The sequence below is a fragment of the Bos grunniens genome, chromosome 22 (genome assembly GCF_055505025.1).
Source record: "Bos grunniens cultivar Pamir isolate PY7600 chromosome 22, Bosgru_T2T1.0, whole genome shotgun sequence".
Lineage (NCBI taxonomy): Eukaryota > Metazoa > Chordata > Mammalia > Artiodactyla > Bovidae > Bos > Bos grunniens.
In genome coordinates, this window is record NC_141186.1 from 16,676,663 (window position 1) to 16,696,549 (window position 19,887).

The 19,887-nt window shown below is 38.5% G+C and overlaps 1 protein-coding gene across 4 annotated transcripts; it reads left to right on the top strand.

Moving 5' to 3' along the window:
* Positions 1–755: 755 nt before the first annotated feature.
* On the top strand, positions 756–17,963 carry LOC147348134 (uncharacterized). Of its 4 annotated transcripts, none has more exons than XM_086366313.1 (6): positions 756–893; positions 5,579–6,057; positions 7,249–7,411; positions 7,777–7,868; positions 8,150–8,276; positions 14,915–17,963. In XM_086366313.1, the coding sequence occupies exons 2-6, from the start codon at positions 5,659–5,661 to the stop codon at positions 17,257–17,259; spliced, it is 3,126 nt and encodes a 1,041-aa protein (XP_086222439.1). In that variant the 5' UTR covers positions 756–893; positions 5,579–5,658; the 3' UTR covers positions 17,260–17,963. The 4 variants fall into 4 exon arrangements, with proteins under 4 accessions (XP_086222439.1, XP_086222441.1, XP_086222440.1 ...); XM_086366315.1 differs by having other exon boundaries at positions 756–809; positions 5,567–6,057; XM_086366314.1 differs by having other exon boundaries at positions 756–809.
* Positions 17,964–19,887: the final 1,924 nt, after the last annotated feature.

Sequence of the window (19,887 nt, forward strand, 5' to 3'; positions counted from 1 at the left end):
AAAGACTTTCTCATTCCAGGGAGGCAGTGTCCCTCCATCCTCATTTCAGTTTTATTTATATTTAACACCAGAGCTCCATTATCTCATCATTTGGGCAAGAGCTCCAATATTTTGGCCACCGGATGTGAAAAGCCAACTCATTGGAAAAGACTCTAATTCTGGGAAAGATTGATGGCATGAGGAGAAGGAGCAAACTCATTGGAAAAGACTCTAATTCTGGGAAAGATTGATGGCATGAGGAGAAGGGGACAACAAAGGATGAGATACTTGGATGGCATCACCGACTCAATGGACATGAATTTGAGCAAAGTCTTGGAGATGGTGAAGGACAGGGAAGTTCATGCTGTCACAAAGAGTTGAACGCTACTTAGCGACTGAACAACAGCAAGCCAATTCACAAGAAAGTCATTTGTAAGGTATGTTATTTATGGTGAGAACTGCTCTGGTTCACAAATAGATTGGATATTTCACTCACGAAGACATTCAGACGTTCGAGAAATTACTCTATTAAGCTCAGCTGCACTTCAAATTAAAACAGAAAGGTCCAATTCTTTCTGGAGGCAACACAAGTACTGGGGGCCTGGGCCACGTGATTCACCTCTGCATCCTTGGGTTCTGGAATACAGCCACACCTGTTCTTTGGCTGAGAGGAATGTAAACCTAAGAGCCCGGGAGCTCCGCCTTTCCTGCCACCACTGGGAAAGCTAGGAACCATAGAGATGTGGCTTCCTAGAGAGCCGAAACTGGGAGGTGGTGTGAGCAACCGGATGTCGCGATACCCACGGGTCAGCCATTATTCTGGGCTTCAGGTGCGTCCAGTTTTCGTGTCATCTCCTGGCGTCCCGGCGCCAAGGTGGTGGTCCCCAAGGCCGGAGCCGCCGCGGGAGACCCCGGTGAGCGGGGTGGGCTCGGGTCGGGTTGGCAAGCGCGGAGGGCGGCCCGGGTTGCGGCTTGAGCTCTCCAGGGCAGGTCAGCCCTCGCCGGCCCCTCTCTGCTCCTCTCCCTCAGGGCGGTCCCTCCACCGCTTGGTTTAGATAGACGCATAGGCTGCGGTTTGGGGAATATACTGAAGACAGCGCCTCTGTGTCTCTGTGTCTGTGGATTGGCTGTCGAGTCAATAGAATGTGCTGCCCCTTTGAGAAGAGCGACCTCAGTAGCCAGGTTCTCAGCTCAAGTCTTTCTGCTTTTTTCTCAGTCTTCTCTGAGGCTGATGCTGGAAACAGCTTGAGATTTCCCTGGAGCAGGGGCTCCCAGAATTCTTTTTTTTTTTTTTTCCTTGAAGGATGGATTCCCATTTTTCCTTGTAATTTTATTGGCGTATACTTGGTTTTCAATTTTATGTTAGTTTTAGGTGTACAGCCAAGTGAGTCTGTTATACATATATGCACTCTTGATTCTTTTCCTGTTTAGGCCGTTACAGAGTATTGACTAGAGGTGCCTCTGCCATACAGTATGTCTTTAGTAGTTATTTTTTATATATATAGTGGTGTGTATATGTCATTCCCAATCTTCCAATTTATCCCCCCCACACCAAGTCCCATTTAAAATTTTGTAATGTAATGGTATTTAAGAAGCAAACTTTTAGGCCACGCATATCACCATTGCCTCAGAGAATGTATTTTCACATTAAGTACGTGAGTAAATGCTGTCTTTTGCAAGAAAGGTCATTATCAACCTGTGAGTGACTGTGTATCGTTATTGTTTTAATGAACTGTTGTTTGGAAACCATTGCTTTAGAATAGTTGTTTGGATTTCAGAAGTCTTTTCTTAGATGCAGTTATTTTGTACTTTTGGGGTTAGAATCCCTGAGATCAGAATTTGCTCCCATAACTGAACTAGTTGAGTGGCCTTGAGTGAATCGTTTAGCTCCTCCGAGACTTCTTTTGTTCTTTTTAACCTGTGCTTACAAATCTTTTGTGAGAAACAAGCATAATATATGCTTAAGGATTTCTTATTTGTATCTCTGCAAAGTAAGAGTAAATAAAATTCTGATAATTTACTGTAGAAAATTATTTAGAAGTCTCTTTCCCCCCCAAGTTTTATTTGTAAACCCTATTTTTTTTAGAACAGTTTTAGGTTCATAGGAAAATTAAGCAGAAAATACAGAAATTTCTCATGTGTTCCCTGACCCTACATTTGCATAGCCTCCTCCAGTATCAACATCCCCCACCACTGGAGGGATAGAGTGTGAGTTTGGGGTTAGCAGATGCAAACTAGTATTTATAGAATGGATAAACAACAAGGTTCTACTGTATAACTTAGGGAACTGTATGGTTCTACTGTATAACTTAGGGAACTGTATTCAATATCCTGTGATAAACCTTAATGGAAAAGAATATAAAAAATGTATATGTATAATTGAATCACTTTGCTGTACATCAGAAATTAACATGTATACCAATTGTAGGTCAATTAAAAAAAAATCCCTCATAGTTTTGCCTTTTCCAGAAGCCATGTAGTTGGAATTGTAAAGTATATTGGACTTTGAGATTGGCTTCTTTCACTGAGTAACATACATTTATGTTTCCTTTGTATCTTTTCATGGCTTGATAGCTTCTTTTTAACACTGAATAATAGTCTATTATCTGGATGTACCACAGTTTATCAGTTTACCCATTGAAGGATATCTTGGTTGATTCTTGGTGTTGACAGTTATGAATAAAGCTGCTAAAACATCCACGTGCAGGTTTTTGTGTGGACATGTGTCTTCAGTTCGTTTGAATGAATACTGAAGAGCACAATTACTAGAATTTATGGTAAGAGTATGTTTAGTTTTGTAAGAAAGGGCCAAACTCTTCCATAGTGGCTGTACTATTTTGCATTCCTAGCAATGAATGACAATTTCTGTTGTCCCACATCTTCACCAGCTTTTGGTGTTGCCAGTGTTCTAGACTTTGGCCATTCTAATAGGTATGTAATGATATTTCATCGTTTTAACTTGCATTTCCCTGATGACATATATGATGCAGAGCATATTTTCATGCAGTTATTTGAAATCTGTATATCTTCTTTGGCGAGGTGTTTGTTTAGGTCTTTAGTGGAAGCTACAAGTCCTCATCCCTGGACTGCCAGGGAATTCCCCTTTGGGTCATTAAAAAAAAAAAGGTTTATTTATTTTTGACTGTGCTGGGTCTTTGTTGCTGTGCTCAGGCTTTCTCTAGTTTAGGCAAGTCAGAGCTACTCTTCGTTGTGGTTTGCAGACTTCTCACTTTGGTTGCTTCGCTCGTTGTGGAGGAGGGGCTCTATGTGCGTGGCCTCTGTAGTTGTGGTGCAAGGGCTTAGTTGCTCCTCAGCATATGGTATCTTCCTGGACCAAGAATTGAACCTGTGTCCCCTGCATTGGCAGGTGGATTCTTAACCACTAAATCACCAGAGAAGCCCACATGGGCATATGTTAATTGAGTTGTTTGTTTTCTTAATTGTTGAGTTTTAAGAGTTATTTGTATGAAATATACAAAGGAAGGATATTAGGCTTTTATCAAGTATTTGTGTCTTTTGCAAGTATTTTCTTTCAGTGTACGGGTTGTCTTCTCATTCTTGACATTGCTTTTTCCAGAGCAGAATTTTTGAATTTTAATGAAGTCTACCTATTACTTCTTTCAAGGATCATGCCTTTTGAATGTATCTAAAAAGCTGTCACCATGCCCAAGGTCATCTAGGTTTTCTCCTAGGTTATCTTCCAGGATTTTTATAGTTCTGTATTTTATATTTAGGTCTCTGATCCATTTTGGGTTAATTTTTGTGAAATATGTAAAGTTTGTGTCTAGATTTATTTATTTTTTTTTTTGCATGTGAATATCTGGTTGTACCAGCACCATTTGCCAAAAAGGCTATCTTTGTTTCATCGTATTATCTTAATTCTATCAAATATCAGTTGACTCAATTCATGTGGGTCTATTTCTGGACTTTTCATTCTGTTTCATTGATTTGTCTGCACTTTGCCAATACTGCACTGTCTTCATAACTGTAACTTTTTAGAAAGTCTTGATGTTAGGTAGTGTCAGTCCCTCAACTCTGGGTAGTATTGGGTAGTGTCAGTCCCTCAACTTCACAATACTGAGGGAGAAGTCCTTCTGTATTGTGTTAGTTATTCTGGGTCTGTAGCCTCTCCAAGTGAACTTTAGAATCAGTTTGTTGATATCTACAAAATAGCTTGGTGAGTTATTGGAGTTGCATTGACTCTATAGATAAAGTTGAGAAGAACTGGAATTTTGACAGTACTCTTTCTAGCTGTGAGCATGGGATATAAATAGTTTTTTTCAAATTCTTTTCCATCACCACCAGATCAGTGACCCAAGAACTACTCAGTTTCTTTTTTCAAGTGTTCTATCCCTACTAATACTTTAGAACTTTATTTGCTTAGACTACAGGTTTCCCCTAATATCTGAAAATAGTGTTCTTATGAAACCTTCATAAGCTTAAGTGGTGTAAAGCAAAGGAGCAGTTCCCTTAGAACACGTCTTGCTAACAGATGTACAAAGTAAAACTGGTTAAAGCACAGATGCTCTCAGACACAGGTTAAGTCCATGGCAGCTTGATGCTGAGATACTGAGTGTAGTTCCTATGGAACGGGCATGACAGTGCTACTCTGGCTACTTGAGGTACCTCTGGCTACCTCTTAGTAGCCTTTAAAATTTGCTTCTGTTTACTTACCTCTTCACTCTAGTTCTACAGCCTTACCTCAACGTTTTCTTCCTTTCTCTGATTTGCACAGAACATTTCTAACAGAGCTATATGTGTTGTCACTCCCTTGCTTTAGAAGTTACAGTTTCTTCCTGGAATGGCTTTCCTAATATTCCAGTGATCTTTTTTTCTTTAAAGCCCAACCCAAAATTACCTCCATGAATTTTTACTGTGCTTGTTTGTCCTCCTGTTAATTGTACTTGTACTTTGTATTGTGATTATATTTTATTTTGCTCTCCTCTGCTCTGTTATAAGCATGAACTTTAAGGATCCACATGTTAAATAAAATTAATGGGGCATTCAGATATGTCACTGATAGTGATGTAACTGTTACAGCCTTAAAAGTGTAAACTATTCCTACCTTTCTGCTAAACAGTTTCTTTTCTGGAGATTTTTCCTGAAGAAATAAGTAGAAATGTAACCAAAAATTCTTTAGCAAAGATGGTCATTGTAGCTTAATTTGTAATAGGAGAAAATTATAAATAATTAAATGCCCAACAGCAGTGGATTACTTAAGTATGAATGGATTGATACACTCTTAAAAATAATGATTAAAGGATATTTGGTATTGGACTTCCATGGTGGTCCAGTTGTTAAGACTCTGGGCTTCCAATTCAGGCGGTGCAAGTTCAGTCCCTTGTTGCAGAACTCAGATCCCACATGCCTCATGGCAAGAAAAAAAAAAAAAGAAATTTCATGTTTTTTATATCAGCAGTGGTCTGGATAACATGATTATTAATGTCCCTAGAGCCTTGGGCTGGGGCTTCTGTCAAAAGAGAAACTGCCAGAATCTAGAACTCTGCATTCAGCAAGGTTTCTTCATTACTGGGGGGCTAATAGGGGTGCGGAAAATCTGATTGTGTCTCTGGGTTAACTTTAACAGTGATTTCTTTAGGTCTTACAGATGATGTTCTTCAAACTCTAAGGAAAAAGTCAAGCAAGGATTGAGGGACCCTGGAGAGGAACCTGTCTTAAATGGCAACAATGACAAGAGAAAATTGGGCCCACAATGCTCTGCGACAAGAGGGCCTTGTTAAAGGGAAGGATGATACCTGGAAGTGGGGAACCAGCTTCCAAGGGAGTAGCTCCACTGTTTGGGAGACCTCCCACCTGCACTTTAGACAGTTACGTTATCATGAGACATCTGGACCCCAGGAGGCACTGAGCCGGCTCCGGGAGCTCTGTCGCCGGTGGCTGAGGCCGGAAGCACGCACCAAGGCCCAGATCTTGGAGCTACTGGTGCTGGAGCAATTCCTGAGCATCCTGCCTGGAGAGATACGGACCTGGGTGCAGATCCATCGGCCCGGGAGTGGTGAGGAGGCCGTGGCCCTGGTAGAAGAGCTGCAGAAAGACCTTGATGGACCAACATTAAAAGTGAGAAAGGGAAAGTGGGGAGTAGACCCAGGACAGGCTGGGATAGAAAATGATTCTGTGATTTTCATTAACAGTAACACAGCAGCAACCCTTATGCTAATTAAAACAGGTTCATGAGCTCTTCAGATCGTAGAATATCTGTCTGGAGAAATGGATTTAGGGTTGGGATCTTTGTACCAATTCAAAATCAACACAGAGCATTGACTCTGCTTTATCTCCCTGGGTGATGCTTGCTAATTCTGAATTTTATTCAAGAATCTGAAGAGCATAATGTTCCTAAGAGTTCCTCTAAACAGAAGCAAGTATATTGTTTGTAAAGTCTGTTTGGGTTGGTGTTGTAAACCTGGAGTATGAAAAGTTGTGAAGAGCAAGAATGATGCTTTCTAGATCTGGAAAGACCACTCCATGTGTTCCCCCACTGGGGACTGTGTGAGACAAGAGAGTAGGTTGAGATATTTGCCTCTGATAAGATTTTATATCCTTGGCTATTAAATTGGGATCTTAACATGGTTTCTAGTGTGTGTCAGATCTCTTTCTGTTGATCTGGAGCCCACTAGAAACATTTCTGTATGAAAAGTCTGAAATATAATTTGGGAGGGATATCAAGGATGGGCTTGTTTGTTTTAATCATGAAAATGAAGAATTTTAGAGCTGTGTTTTTCATTACTAATCACTAAGCCATTGTTCTCATTCAAGGGATAAAAAATGGAGGCAATAAAAGGTTCACTGCATTGCCTTTGTGAGACATCTAGTTAGCAGCAAAACCAGATGTCTAGACTTCTAGTGTTCCTTCTATTGGAGCAGGAGGGGATGAGAAAAGTTGTGAATAAGTAGAACCCAGTGTTTTAGATTAAACCTGAAGCTGAAGACTTGTAGATTAAGTCTGAAGCTCTTAATTGCTTGTTACTTCCCATTCCCTCCTTAACCCACACCCAGGTCTGGCTTCTGTTTCTACTGTTCTGTTCAGTCTCCTCTGGGAAAGGTCACCAGTACCATGAGTGGGGCTAGAGGGCAGCTCCATTGTTCTCAAGGCAAAGCTTTCCTGCTGTTTTGATGCTCCATATTTGAGGTGGGTCACTCTCATCTCACAGTTCTAGACTATATGGACAGAAAGAGGTCCATGGTGGTTAGGTGAGTTCATTTGCTGGAGGTACACGAAGAGTCAGCTTATTGCGTTCTGCTTGTTCCCAGGTTCCAGCCTTTGTCCAGGACCAGGACACTCTCCAGGAGGGTCTGAGTACTCCAGGAATAGCACTTCCTCATGCACCCACTGGCAGCCACATATCAGCTGAAATTCGCTCAAATTCTCTTACTGACCCAGTGGTGTTTGGCTTGCTCCAGGATCCTCAACATGGTAACTTACTCTGTGGGTCTGGCTTTGGACATCCTCAGGACTCTTGCTGGGTCTCAACTCCCTACTCCCAGATAGCTATTTCCTCTTCTGCCGTTCTATGAGTCCCTTAGGATACCAAACTCTTTTCTCCCTCATGTCATTGCTTGGGTCCCTCTGACCCTTTATCCATTCTTATTACTAATTTTTGCACTTTTCCAGCCCTGTACATGGGGGTCAGAAAAGATTTGTGTGTCATTTTCTAGCCATTATTGCCTAGTTCTGGTAGTTGTGTGTCTTTCTGAACTCCTATTTTATAGAAGATAAACTTACTGGATTTGGACAAGAATGACAGTTACCTCATATGCAGCTTTTTCCTCCTTCTTCAGATTCTCCTGCCCCTGAAGCTTCTGCCCTTTCCCAGGAAGAGAACCCCAGAAACCAATTAATGGCTCTCATGCTCTTGACAGCCCAGCCCCAGGTAAGATTTGCTACCTCTTTTCTTCCTAAGGCCCTATCTGCACTACCTAATTGTGGCTCAAATGTACACTCGCTCATCCTAGTGCTTGGGTGTCCAGTCGGCTCCCATCTCTGAATCAAGGTCCCTGCTATTAAAGGGCAGAGTTCATGTGGGATCTCCTGTGTCTCTCTGATATCCCACCTCATGCCCTCATAACATGTCTCGTCCCCAAAAGTGGAAGGAACCCTTCAGTAGAGGAGCTTCCTGGGCATGGATAATCTCACACATACCTGTCGTTTCAGGAATTGGTGATGTTTGAGGAGGTATCAGTATGCTTCACTTCAGAAGAATGGGCATGTTTGAGCCCAGTTCAGAGGGCCTTGTACTGGGATGTTATGCTGGAGAATTATGGAAATGTGACTTCCTTAGGTAAGGACCCTTTCTTCCCATAATTTGTACCTTTACTTCATCAGCTTTTGTTTATTTTCTTTTTACACCCCTATGACTCCCTGCAATGTAAGTGCAGATTCTTAACCACTGGACCACCAGGGAAGTCCCAGCTTTTGTGGAACTTTTTGCTACGCTAATTATGAACATAGCATAGCATACTTATTTTGAAAAATACTTGAAGGAAAAAATTTTTTAAACCAACTCTTTACGAACACCTACCCTCAAAATTTTGATATTTTACCTTTCTGGCTTTTTCTATGTATTGGAGAGGTTTTTTTTTTTTTACATTGTTTTGAGAGTGTGTGTCTGTGAATATGTACAGTTTTATAGCTTGTTTTCTTTGCATTTACCTCAACTCGTATTATCACATATTCTTTGCAAATATTATCTGTATTGGCTGGATAATTTGTGTCATAATTTAGTTAGCCACTTCTGTATTTTAGATAATTACTGTAATAATATTTTTTCTCTATGCCTAATGTTTCTTTTTATTTTTAATTTCTCATTATTTTTTAGAAGTAGAATCACTAGGCCTAAAATAATTATTTTAAGGCTCTTGCTTCCTACTGCCAAATTGCTTTCCATATTGATGTCAGTCCTCTCTGCTCTTACCAGCTGTACACAACAACCATTCCTTTGGCTCTGCCTTCATTGATGCTGAGTAGTCCCACTCTTTTAAATTGTTGTTAATATAATTTTTTTAAGTTATAATATATATTCTGAAGTGTATTTCTTTGATTAGTAACAAGAGTATTTTTTAAAAACCTGTTAGTCATTTATGTTTCTGACAAACATTAAACATGTACATGCTGCTCTGTAATGGCAACTATGGGAATGATGTGATTCTTCCCTTAAGTAGCATGATTTGGGAGATGAATACAGAAAAAATAAACAAGGCAGAGTGAAATAATTGGAATTAGAGTGGCATAAGTCTCTTGAGATGGAAATGGAGAAGACAAAGCAACCAGTACCATTTCTGGGAGTTAGAAAAGGCCATGAAGGAGGTAGCTTTGTATTTCATTGTCTGAGTATCATTCTTTACATTGGCAGCTTTATGATACTGAATTTTTATTCAAGAACATTATATATCATTGATTTGTTCATGCTGCCTTTGTCTGTTTCAGGCCTGTTTTAAAAGTACCTTCAGGTAGATCTTACATAATTCTGGTTACATTGACTCTTTGGAATAGGAATCTTTTCTGATATTTTAGTTTGCATACATGAAAATATTTAATTTTTATGTGTTAATTTTGTACTTAGCAACCTTAGTAAATTTTTTTTATTCATAGTAATTTATACTGTATATTTTTACATTTATGAGGATATGTCTTTTAGTATCTCTAAGGATATGTCTTTTAGTAATGTCTGTTAGTATCTCAGCTGTGGTGTGATGGTCAAATATTTTGTAGATTTGATATTTGAATATATATTCCTAAACTGCTTTCTATCAGTGACCTACCAATTTATACATCCACACAAAGAGCCCAAGAGGGCCTGTTTCCCCTGTATGTGCTTGTGATTTGGTCACTTTTAAATCTTTGCTAGCTAGATGAACAATCCTATCCTTTGGGTTTTTTTTTTTCCCCATTTCTTTGATTACTAGTATTATTATGTTTATTGTTATTTTATGTTTATTCATATCCTTTTTACATATTTCTTTTATTAGAACTGGTAACCCTTTGTCACATGTTGTACATTTTCCCATTTGTTTGCCTTTCTGTGCTTGTTATGAGTTTAAGTCTTAGAAAATCTTTCAAACAGCAATATTTTCCTTTATGGTGTCTTTCTCCATAAAATACTATTTTTTAAATCACATGTATTTTATTCAGACATTTTCATTGTTTCATTTTTATATTTATGCAGAATGACCTAGGAATCCAATTTGTTTGCTCTTTTTTGTTTAATCCAAGTGATTTTCAGTAGTTCTAATGCGATTTACTATAGAACTATCTTTCTTTTTAGAAATTTTAAAACATGTTTGATGGGTTAATTAATTTTATGAAAAACACTCACCGGGGATCCACAGCTTATGCTGTAAGCCAAAATAAATTCCAGATGGGTCTAAATAAAGGTTAAACTTAAAAAATAATAAAATAGAATTCCTTATTTATTCTAGCTCTTTGAGGAAAAAGAAGTTTGAGTCAACTTTAATAAGTAAGATATGCTCTAACTGCAGTGTTGTTTGGGATTTGGGCAAGCAGATACCAAAGTACTTATGTTCTTTGACCTAGTAGTTCTGATTTGAGGAGGATACCTTAAGGAAATGGTTCAGAAAGAGGGAAAATAAGTAATATGTCTAAAGACAGTCCCAGCAAAAAATTGACAATGATTAAAATTTGGGAACAACCAAATTTCCTCAGATAAAGTACTACATAGCCCATGGTGTTCTGACCTGGGAGTAGACTGTGACACTATCAAATTTGACAGTTTTATGTACTCAGTTTCTGTGCATTGATAAGCTGGTAGAAAAGCAGACTTCAAGCCTTCCCTGTTGGCTCTGTGGTAAAGGATCCATCTGCCAATGCAGGAGACGTGGGTTTGATCCCTGGTCTGGGGAGATCTCATATGCTGCAGAGCGACTAAGGTAGTGTGCCATCACTATTGAGCCTGTGCTCTGGAGCCTGGGAGCCACAACTACTGAAGCCCACATGCCCTAGAGCCCATGCTCTGCAACAAGAGAAGCCACCACAATGAGAAGCCCACACACTGCAAGTAGAGATTAGCCCCTGCTTGCTACAACTAGAGAAAAGCCCAAGCAGCAGTGAAGACCCAGCAAAGCCAGAAAGAGCAAACTCCCAGATAGCTTGCACATACTTCTTCAATATGTAAAAGAATTATAAATGTTCTTTTAAGAGATTGGAATAGAATTTAAAGGCAGTTATTCAAGAAATATCAAGTATCTCACACATCAAGCTTAATCCCTGCCTTAAAGTACATTCCAGTTGAATTGACAGACTTTTACAAAAATAAATATAATACAATGTAACAAATGCTATATAATAAAAGTATGCATGAATGTGGGAGCACATAGGAGCTTGGTATGATGAAAACTGGGAGAGTAGGAGGAGAGGTGGGTGGTTTAGAGAAAGATTTACAGAAGTAAGTGACTTTTTTGTGGGGAAGGGGCTATACCACTTGTGGGATCTTAGTTCCCCAACCAGAGGTTGAACCTGAGCCCCAGCAGTAAAAACACTGGACTGCCAATGAAATCCCAGATGATATTATATGATTTCTTAATTTTCTTTTTTTTTTTTATTGTTCAGTGCTATGGTACAGAAATACACTGCTTTTGTATATTAATATTTATCCTACAACCTTGCTGAACCTACTTAGTTAGGGTAGTTTTTTGGTTGCTTCTTTCAGTTCAGTTCAGTTTAGTCGCTCAGTCGTGTCCAACTCATTGGAACCCCATAGAATGTGTCATGCCAGGCCTCCCTGTCCATCACCAACTTCCGGAGTTTACCCAGACTCATGTCCATTGAGTCGGTGATGCCATCCAACCATCTCCTCTGTCATCCCCTTCTCCTCTAGCCTTCAATCTTTCCCAGCATCAGGGTCTTTTCAAATGAGTCAGTTCTTCACATCAGGTGGCCAGAGTATTGGAGTTTCAGCTTTAGCATCAGCCCTTCCAATGAACACTCAGGACTGATCTCCTTGAGGATGGACTGGTTGGATCTCTTTGCAGTCCAGGGGACTCTCAAAAGTCTTATCCAACACCACAGTTCAAAAGCATCAATTCTTTGGTGCTAAGCACAATGATGTATTACATTAATTGATTATCTGATGTTATACCCATATTTGCCTTCCTGTGATAAATCTCACTTGGTCATGGTGTAAAATTCTTTTTATGTGTTGCTGGAGTCAGCTAATATTTGGTGAGATTTTGTTTTGTTTTGTTTTGCTTTTATTTTACTTATTTGGCTGTGCTGGTTCCTCATTGCTGCGTGGGCTCTTTTCTAGTTGTGGCAAGCAGGAACTACTCTCAGTTACAGTGCATGGGCTTATGGTGGTGGCTTCTCTTGTTGCCAAGCACAGTCTCTAGGGTATGCAGGCTTCAGCTGTTGTGGCTCCTGGACTCTAGAACACAGGTTCAGTAGCTATGGCTTAGTTTTTCTGTGGCATGTGGTATCTTCCCAGACCGGGAATTGAACCCATATCTGTTGTATTGGCAGGCAGATTCTTTACTACTGAACCACCAGGAAACCCCTGTTGAGGATTCTTATGTCTCTATTCATAAAGATACGGTTGTTTTGTAGTTTTGTCTGTTTTTGTAATATCTTTGTCTGCTTTTAGTATGTAGGTGATACTGGCCTCATAGAATTAGTTGGGAAGTGTTTCCACCTTTTTTGTTTATTGGAAGAGTATGAAGAATTGGTGTTCATTCTTTTAATGTTTGGTACTGTTCATCAGTAAAACAGTTTGGATCTGGGCTTTTCTTTGTTGGTAGTTTTTTGTCTACTGATTGTATTTCATTGCTTATTATGGAACTATTCAGATTTTCTGTGTCATCCCGAGTCAATTTTAGTACATTGTGTCTTTCTAGAAATTTGGTCATTTCATTTTTTTTTTTTTTTTTTGACCATACCATCTTAAGTTGTTCAGTTGGCACAGAATCATTCATAGTATTCCTTTAAACTTTTTTTTTCCTGTAAGATCAGTGGTAATTCCAATGGGGGTAACTTTTATACTTAGTTTTTAAGCCTGTAAGTTTGGGCAGGTAACAAATTGAGAAGAGGAAGAGCAAATTCAGAAAGAGAAAGGGGCATGGGCAGTGATCGGGAAGTAAGCAAAAACATGACATGTTTGGGCATCTGTACATAGTTTTCCATGCCTAGAGTCTATAGGCATACTGCTACTGCTGCTAAGTCACTTCAGTCGTGTCCAACTCTGTGTGACCCCATAGACAGCAGCCCACCAGGCTTCCCCATCCCTGGGATTCTCCAGGCAAGAACACTGGAGTGGGTTGCTATTTCCTTCTCCAATGCATGAGAGTGAAAAGTGAAAGTGAAGCCGCTCAGTCATATCTGACTCTTAGCGACCCCATGGACTGCAGCCTACCAGGCTCCTCCATCCATGGGATTTTCCAGGCAAGAGTACTGGAGTGGGGTGCCGTTGCCTTCTCCGAGAGTCTATAGGCATAAAGGGTACTAATAAGAAGTTAAGCCAGAAAAGTAACAGATAGTGGAGGATAGCGTCTCTTGGGCTGTTCTTGTCATTTGTGCATTATCCTATAGGCAATGAAGCATTGTTTGTTTTGAGCAGGTGAGTGATATGATCAAATATACGTATTGGAAAGATAATTAGCAATGGGATGGACATGGATTAGAGGATTGGGGTGGATTGGAGGTAGGGAAGCCTGTCTTTTTCTTGCCTGCTTAACCAAAGATTGCAGAAAATAATCAGCTCTCTCTATCATTCTGATATTTTTTCCCCAAGTCCCTTAAAGCTCATTAGGCCCACACATAGTCTGATTTCTATACTAAAATTTCATTTATCCAGCTAATTAGCTAGTGTATATATAAGTCCTTCATTTCTTAACCATTTTCCATTTCTGTTTAACCACTTGCAACACTTCTATTTCTTAAAATGCTTCTATAAAGAAAGAAAAGAAAGAAAGAAAGAAAAGTTTCCTTAAAGAAAGAAAACTTTCCTTTCAACCAGCATTCTGCTTAAATTGTAAAACCAGTCCATTAACACTCCTTTCCTATGTATTTTCTCTCTATTTAGGTAGAAGAATATTGTTTTTATACTCAAATAGAAGATAATGTTATTATTATTTATATAATTTTATTTTATTAGATAATTTGGGGAACTAGTTCATGATTTTTCTCACATTTGGATGGTGAAAATGAGTTTCCAAAACATTTAAAATATACATCATTTCATATTTTAAAATATTTGAGAATATTAGCGTCATAAAGAGGTTAACTAGTTTAGCCTCATTATTTTATAGATGTTTTCATAGTTTTTAATGTCTCTATATTTTTTCTTTTCATTCAGTATTTTTTATATATAACTACATGATGGAGTCTAATGTAGACCTGGTTTTTTGTGAAATTAATTTTAAAATTTCATTTCTCAATTTTAAAAGAAGAATTCGAGGTGTTAAGTTGCTTTTTAATAGATTTTTTCCTGTAGATTAATTACTTTCAAGTAATTGAAAAATGTTGATGCACTTGACTCTTCAAAAGTTAAAGATGGCCTTCAGAGTTTTTAGGTATATTTTCTTTCTTTGAGAGTTTCCATCTTCTTAGCATGAAGAAGAAAAAAAAAAGATAGTTCTTTATAAGCCCCATCCAGCTTCATGAGCTTATATGTGAACCACCTGTATTAAGATCTTCTCTAGTTCTTCTTACGTCTGTTTATTCAACATCCTTTCTATGTTTCCATCTGCTCCCTGAAGGCAACAAGCTTAGAAGTATCTCAGAATGAATTCCGTGTTAATCCATTTATAACATTCTGTCAGTGTAGCATTCTGCTTTGTACTCCCATTTAATGAAAAGCTTTTCCTTTTTGTGTGCATGTAAAAGTATCCTTCTAGTTGTTTTAAAGTCTTTTGAAGATCTTGTTGCTGACAAGGATATGGTAATATTTGCATTTTTAATTTCTTTTACCAGAATGGGAGACCATGACTGAGAACGAGGAGGTGACATCCAAGTTGAACATATCTCAAAGAGCAGATTCTCAGAGAGGAATATCAAAAAGATTTCAAGGAGGTGTTCCATATCTTCTTGACTTTGAGGAAGAGTATGAATGGCAAATTTTTTCAAGTCAGTGGAGAAATGAAGCAAGGGAAAGAGATACACTGAAGAAAGATTCCCTATGTGAACGAGACAAGAAAAAAAGGACTCCACCAGAAAAACGAGGCCAAAAGTGGAAGGAATTTGAAGAAAGCTTGGCTTCAGATTCAGCTTTTTCTGAAAGTTTAATAGGTGCTGAAGGAAAGAAGCTGTATAAATGTGATATGTGTTATAAACATTTCAATAAAATCTCCCATCTTATAAATCATCGGAGGATCCACACTGGGGAGAAACCTCATAAATGTAAGGAGTGTGGAAAAGGCTTTATTCAGCGCTCAAGCCTTCTAATGCATTTACGAAACCATTCTGGCGAGAAACCTTATAAATGTAATGAATGTGGGAAAGCCTTCTCTCAGAGTGCTTACCTTCTAAACCATCAGAGAATCCACACTGGGGAGAAACCTTATAAATGTAAGGAGTGTGGAAAGGGCTTCTATAGGCACTCAGGCCTTATAATACATCTAAGACGCCATTCTGGGGAGAGACCTTATAAATGTAATGAGTGTGGCAAAGTTTTTTCTCAGAATGCTTACCTCATTGACCACCAGAGGCTCCACAAAGGAGAAGAACCTTATAAATGTAACAAGTGTCAGAAAGCTTTCATTCTGAAGAAGAGCCTCATTCTGCACCAGAGAATCCACTCTGGGGAAAAACCCTATAAATGTGATGAATGTGGAAAAACTTTTGCCCAGACCACTTACCTGGTTGACCATCAGCGGCTCCACAGTACAGAGAACCCATATAAATGTAAAGAATGTGGAAAAGTTTTCATTCGAAGCAAAAGCCTCCTCCTACACCAGAGAGTTCACACAGAAAAGAAGACTTTTGGTTGTAAAAAATGTGGGAAGATTTTCACTTCTAAGTCAAGTCTCATTGACCATAAGAGGATGCATAGCAGAGAGAAGCCTTATAAATGTACTGAATGTGGGAAAGCCTTCACTCAGAGCGCTTACCTTTTTGACCATCAGAGACTCCACAATGGGGAGAAGCCCTATGAATGTAATGAATGTGGGAAAGTTTTCATTCTGAAAAAGAGCCTCATTTTACATCAGAGGTTCCACACTGGAGAGAATCTCTATGAATGTAAAGACTGTGGCAAAGTCTTTGGTTCTAACAGAAACCTCATTGACCACGAGAGACTCCACAATGGGGAGAAGCCCTATGAATGTCGAGAGTGCGGGAAAACCTTCATTATGAGCAAAAGTTTCATGGTCCATCAGAAGCTCCATACACAAGAGAAGGCCTACAAATGTGAGGATTGTGGGAAGGCTTTCAGTTACAATTCAAGCCTGCTCGTACATCGGAGAATCCACACCGGGGAAAAGCCTTTTGAATGCAATGAATGTGGAAGAGCTTTCAGTTCTAACAGAAACCTCATTGAACATAAGAGAATCCACAGTGGTGAGAAACCATATGAGTGTAATGAGTGTGGCAAATGCTTCATTCTGAAGAAAAGCCTCATTGGACATCAGAGGATTCACACAAGGGAAAAATCGTACAAATGTAATGACTGTGGGAAAGTCTTCAGTTACCGCTCAAACCTGATAGCCCATCAGAGAATCCACACTGGTGAGAAGCCTTATGCATGTAATGAGTGTGGGAAGGGCTTTACCTACAATAGAAATCTTATCGAGCATCAAAGAATTCACAGTGGAGAAAAAACCTATGAATGTCATGTATGTAGAAAAGTGCTTACCTCTAGTAGAAATCTTATGGTACATCAAAGAATCCATACTGGAGAAAAACCTTATAAATGTAGTGAGTGTGGAAAAGACTTTAGTCAGAACAAAAACCTTGTTGTACATCAGAGAATGCACACTGGGGAAAAACCATATGAATGTGAAAAGTGTAGAAAATCTTTTACTTCTAAGAGGAATTTAGTTGGCCACCAGAGAATCCACACAGGAGAGAAACCATATGGGTGTAATGACTGTAGTAAAGTTTTTAGGCAAAGAAAAAACCTGACTGTACATCAGAAAATTCATACAGATGAAAAAAACTGTGAATGTGACGAGTCTGAAAAAGAATTCTCTCAGACTTCAAACCTTCATCTTCAACCAAAAATCCATTCTTTGGAGGATTTTCGGTCCTATTCTCTTGGGTCCAAATTCTCTTGGGTCCAAAATGCCAATGAGTCCAAGATCAAGATTCAGAAAATCTAGTATTGTGTAAAATGGAATACCATCCCTGCCTCTGTAAGTGACTGTTGGATAAATGGCAGCATAGGGTTTTTATAAGGAAAAAAAAGTCATGATTGACCCTTCTGTAGACAAGTGTGTTGCATGAGGCAGAAAGTTAATCTAGACTTTCAAGACTACGAAAACATAAGCCAAATTCTAGTTAAAAGATACTCTGTTCCAAATCATTTCTTATGAACCTAGAAAAGGACCTTGAAGCACTTAAAGATTCTGAAGAAACTGAATTATGATTTATAAGATATAATGAAGATGTTGTAAATGATAGCAAAAATATCTTTGTATTAAAAAGTGTATGTTTTGAAAAGATACGTATATTTGGTACATCTTAAAGATAGTATCACTGTTAGAGAATGTCTATACAGACAGTGTGATTAAGACATACAAAACATGAAGTTGGGTGGGTAGGACTGCTCTTTGAGGACAATTTAAGTACACTGGATTTGGAATCTGAAAACCTAGGTTTGGATCCTGGCTCTTTCACTTACGAGCTCTGTGATGTTATTAAGTCAGTCTCTAAGTCTCAGTTTCTCTGTCAGTCAAATACTGGCATAACCCCTACTTCATAGAATTGTTTTGAGCATTTAGTAAAAGGATCATGTGACAGTACTTTATGAAATAATTTAATTGTCAATAAAATTGGATAAAAGATATGGTCAAAATCTGGAAAATGGCATAATGTAGTGTTTGTTCATCAAGTTAATATTAGGACTTCATGAACCTCAAAAGTTTAATTTTTATAGTAAGGAAGTATGGTGGATGGTTAACTTTGGAATTTAGTACTCTAAAAAAACTTTAAAAACAGCTTTTTAAATGTTTAAGGGAGATAATATATAATATACCTAGTTTGTTTTTATGGAAAAAAAATATTGGCTTACTAAATAATGTCTGGCCATTAATTTGATGCCAAGAAAAAACAGTTTATTTTTTCAACCTTTGGATTTTAAACCTAGTGGATGTAGAGTGTCAAAATAGAAAGACAGTCCTATGTCACTTTCCTTGCTGACCGGGAAAAATCCTTAACCTCAACCTCAGAGCTGATTATCTCTGCTACTGTCATTCTCACTTCTAATCAATATTTCATTGGTAAACATACAAATGGCTTGTTACTCAAGAGACAACATTCTATCCCAGCACTCAACTTACCACATAAGTTTTTTTACACAGCCAAGCCCTTCAAATCTCTGATTATACCAATTCAGAATCCATCTCTGAGTGGTCAGGCCCATTTACTCCCAGTGAACCCATCATTATTCATTCTGTACCCTTTTGTACATTTGTAAACTTAATTCTTGTATTCTTGGTTTGGTAATTTTATGTTGTAATTCTCAGAACGCCAGTTCTGTCACTGAAGTATAAATACCTTAATATTGGGATTTTGTTTTCTGATACTTAGCAGCATTGCAGTGGTGTGTTGATTATAGTAAGTGTTATGAATTCAACCCTGAAGTTCTTTGAGGGCTGGTTCCTTTTTAGACTGAAAGGACCAAGAGTGAAAACTGGAAGGGGCCTGAGTTAAAAGTCTGAAGGCCTTAAGAGTCAGATTCTGCCACTTTTCCTTGGACAAATGGTTTCATTTCTTGGAGCCTTGGTTTCTTCATTTGTTAAACAGAAGGAAGAATATCTACCTCCCTGAGTTTTTATGGGGTAATGAATATGAAGATGCTTTTTGTCCATACTGAAGAAAAATTACCCCCATTATGTAATAATCACAAGTACTTTAACAATGAAGAGATCTGGCATTTACCTCTTAATCAGTTTAACAAAATGTAACATTGCTGAGACAACTCACATAATGTGCCTCCCTCCACATGTAATGCGATAAGCCAAAAGTATAACCTGAATTCATCAAGCTTCTTAGACCTGATTGCTAGTTTACAGGAAATACAGGAAGCAAAGGAACAAGATAAAAAACATCATAAGAAACAAGTTCAGAATGTGGCATATTGTCTAGGAAAACTGCATTGTTGGAATCCCCTGGCCACCCAGTGGTGAGTCCTCTGCTCTCATTGCGGAGGGCGAACATTCAATCCTTAGTTCAGTTGGGGAACTAAGATCCTACAAGCTGGGCGGTGCAGCCAAAAAAAAAAAAACACCACTGCACTGGATTCTTCAAAGATGATGAAAAAGAGAAGGGAGTGATAATAATTGTTGATGCTGGGTGAGTATTGAGAGTTTATTGTACTACTTTTGTATATGTATGAAATTTTCCATAATGAAAGATACAACTAGTGGAGGGGAGGGGGGTTTAAAAGATACTAAAGAGCGAGGATGAAAAGGCATTACACACTGGGAGAAAATGTCTGCAAATCATATATCCAACACAGAATTTGTATCTAGGCTAGATAATTCTTAAAACTCAGCAATAATAAATAGATCCAATTAGAATATGGGCAAAGGACATGAACAGGTATTTTACCAAAGTATAAATTGGCAAGTGAAAAGATACTCAACATCATTAGCCACTAGGGAATTGCAAGATACAAATCTGTACAGCTATCAGAAGAGCTTTTAAATATTTTAATGCTAAATGCTGGCAAGGATGCAAAGGAACTGAATCTGTTACATTGCCAGGAATGAGAAATAGTACAGCCA

Coding starts and splice junctions, on each gene's coding strand:
- LOC147348134 (XM_086366313.1), top strand. CDS start 5,659: ATGGCAACAATGACAAGAGAAAATTGGGCCCACAATGCTCTGCGACAA. Junction 7,412..7,776: donor GCTCCAGGATCCTCAACATG/GTAACTTACTCT, acceptor CTCCTTCTTCAG/ATTCTCCTGCCCCTGAAGCT. Junction 7,869..8,149: donor TCTTGACAGCCCAGCCCCAG/GTAAGATTTGCT, acceptor CTGTCGTTTCAG/GAATTGGTGATGTTTGAGGA.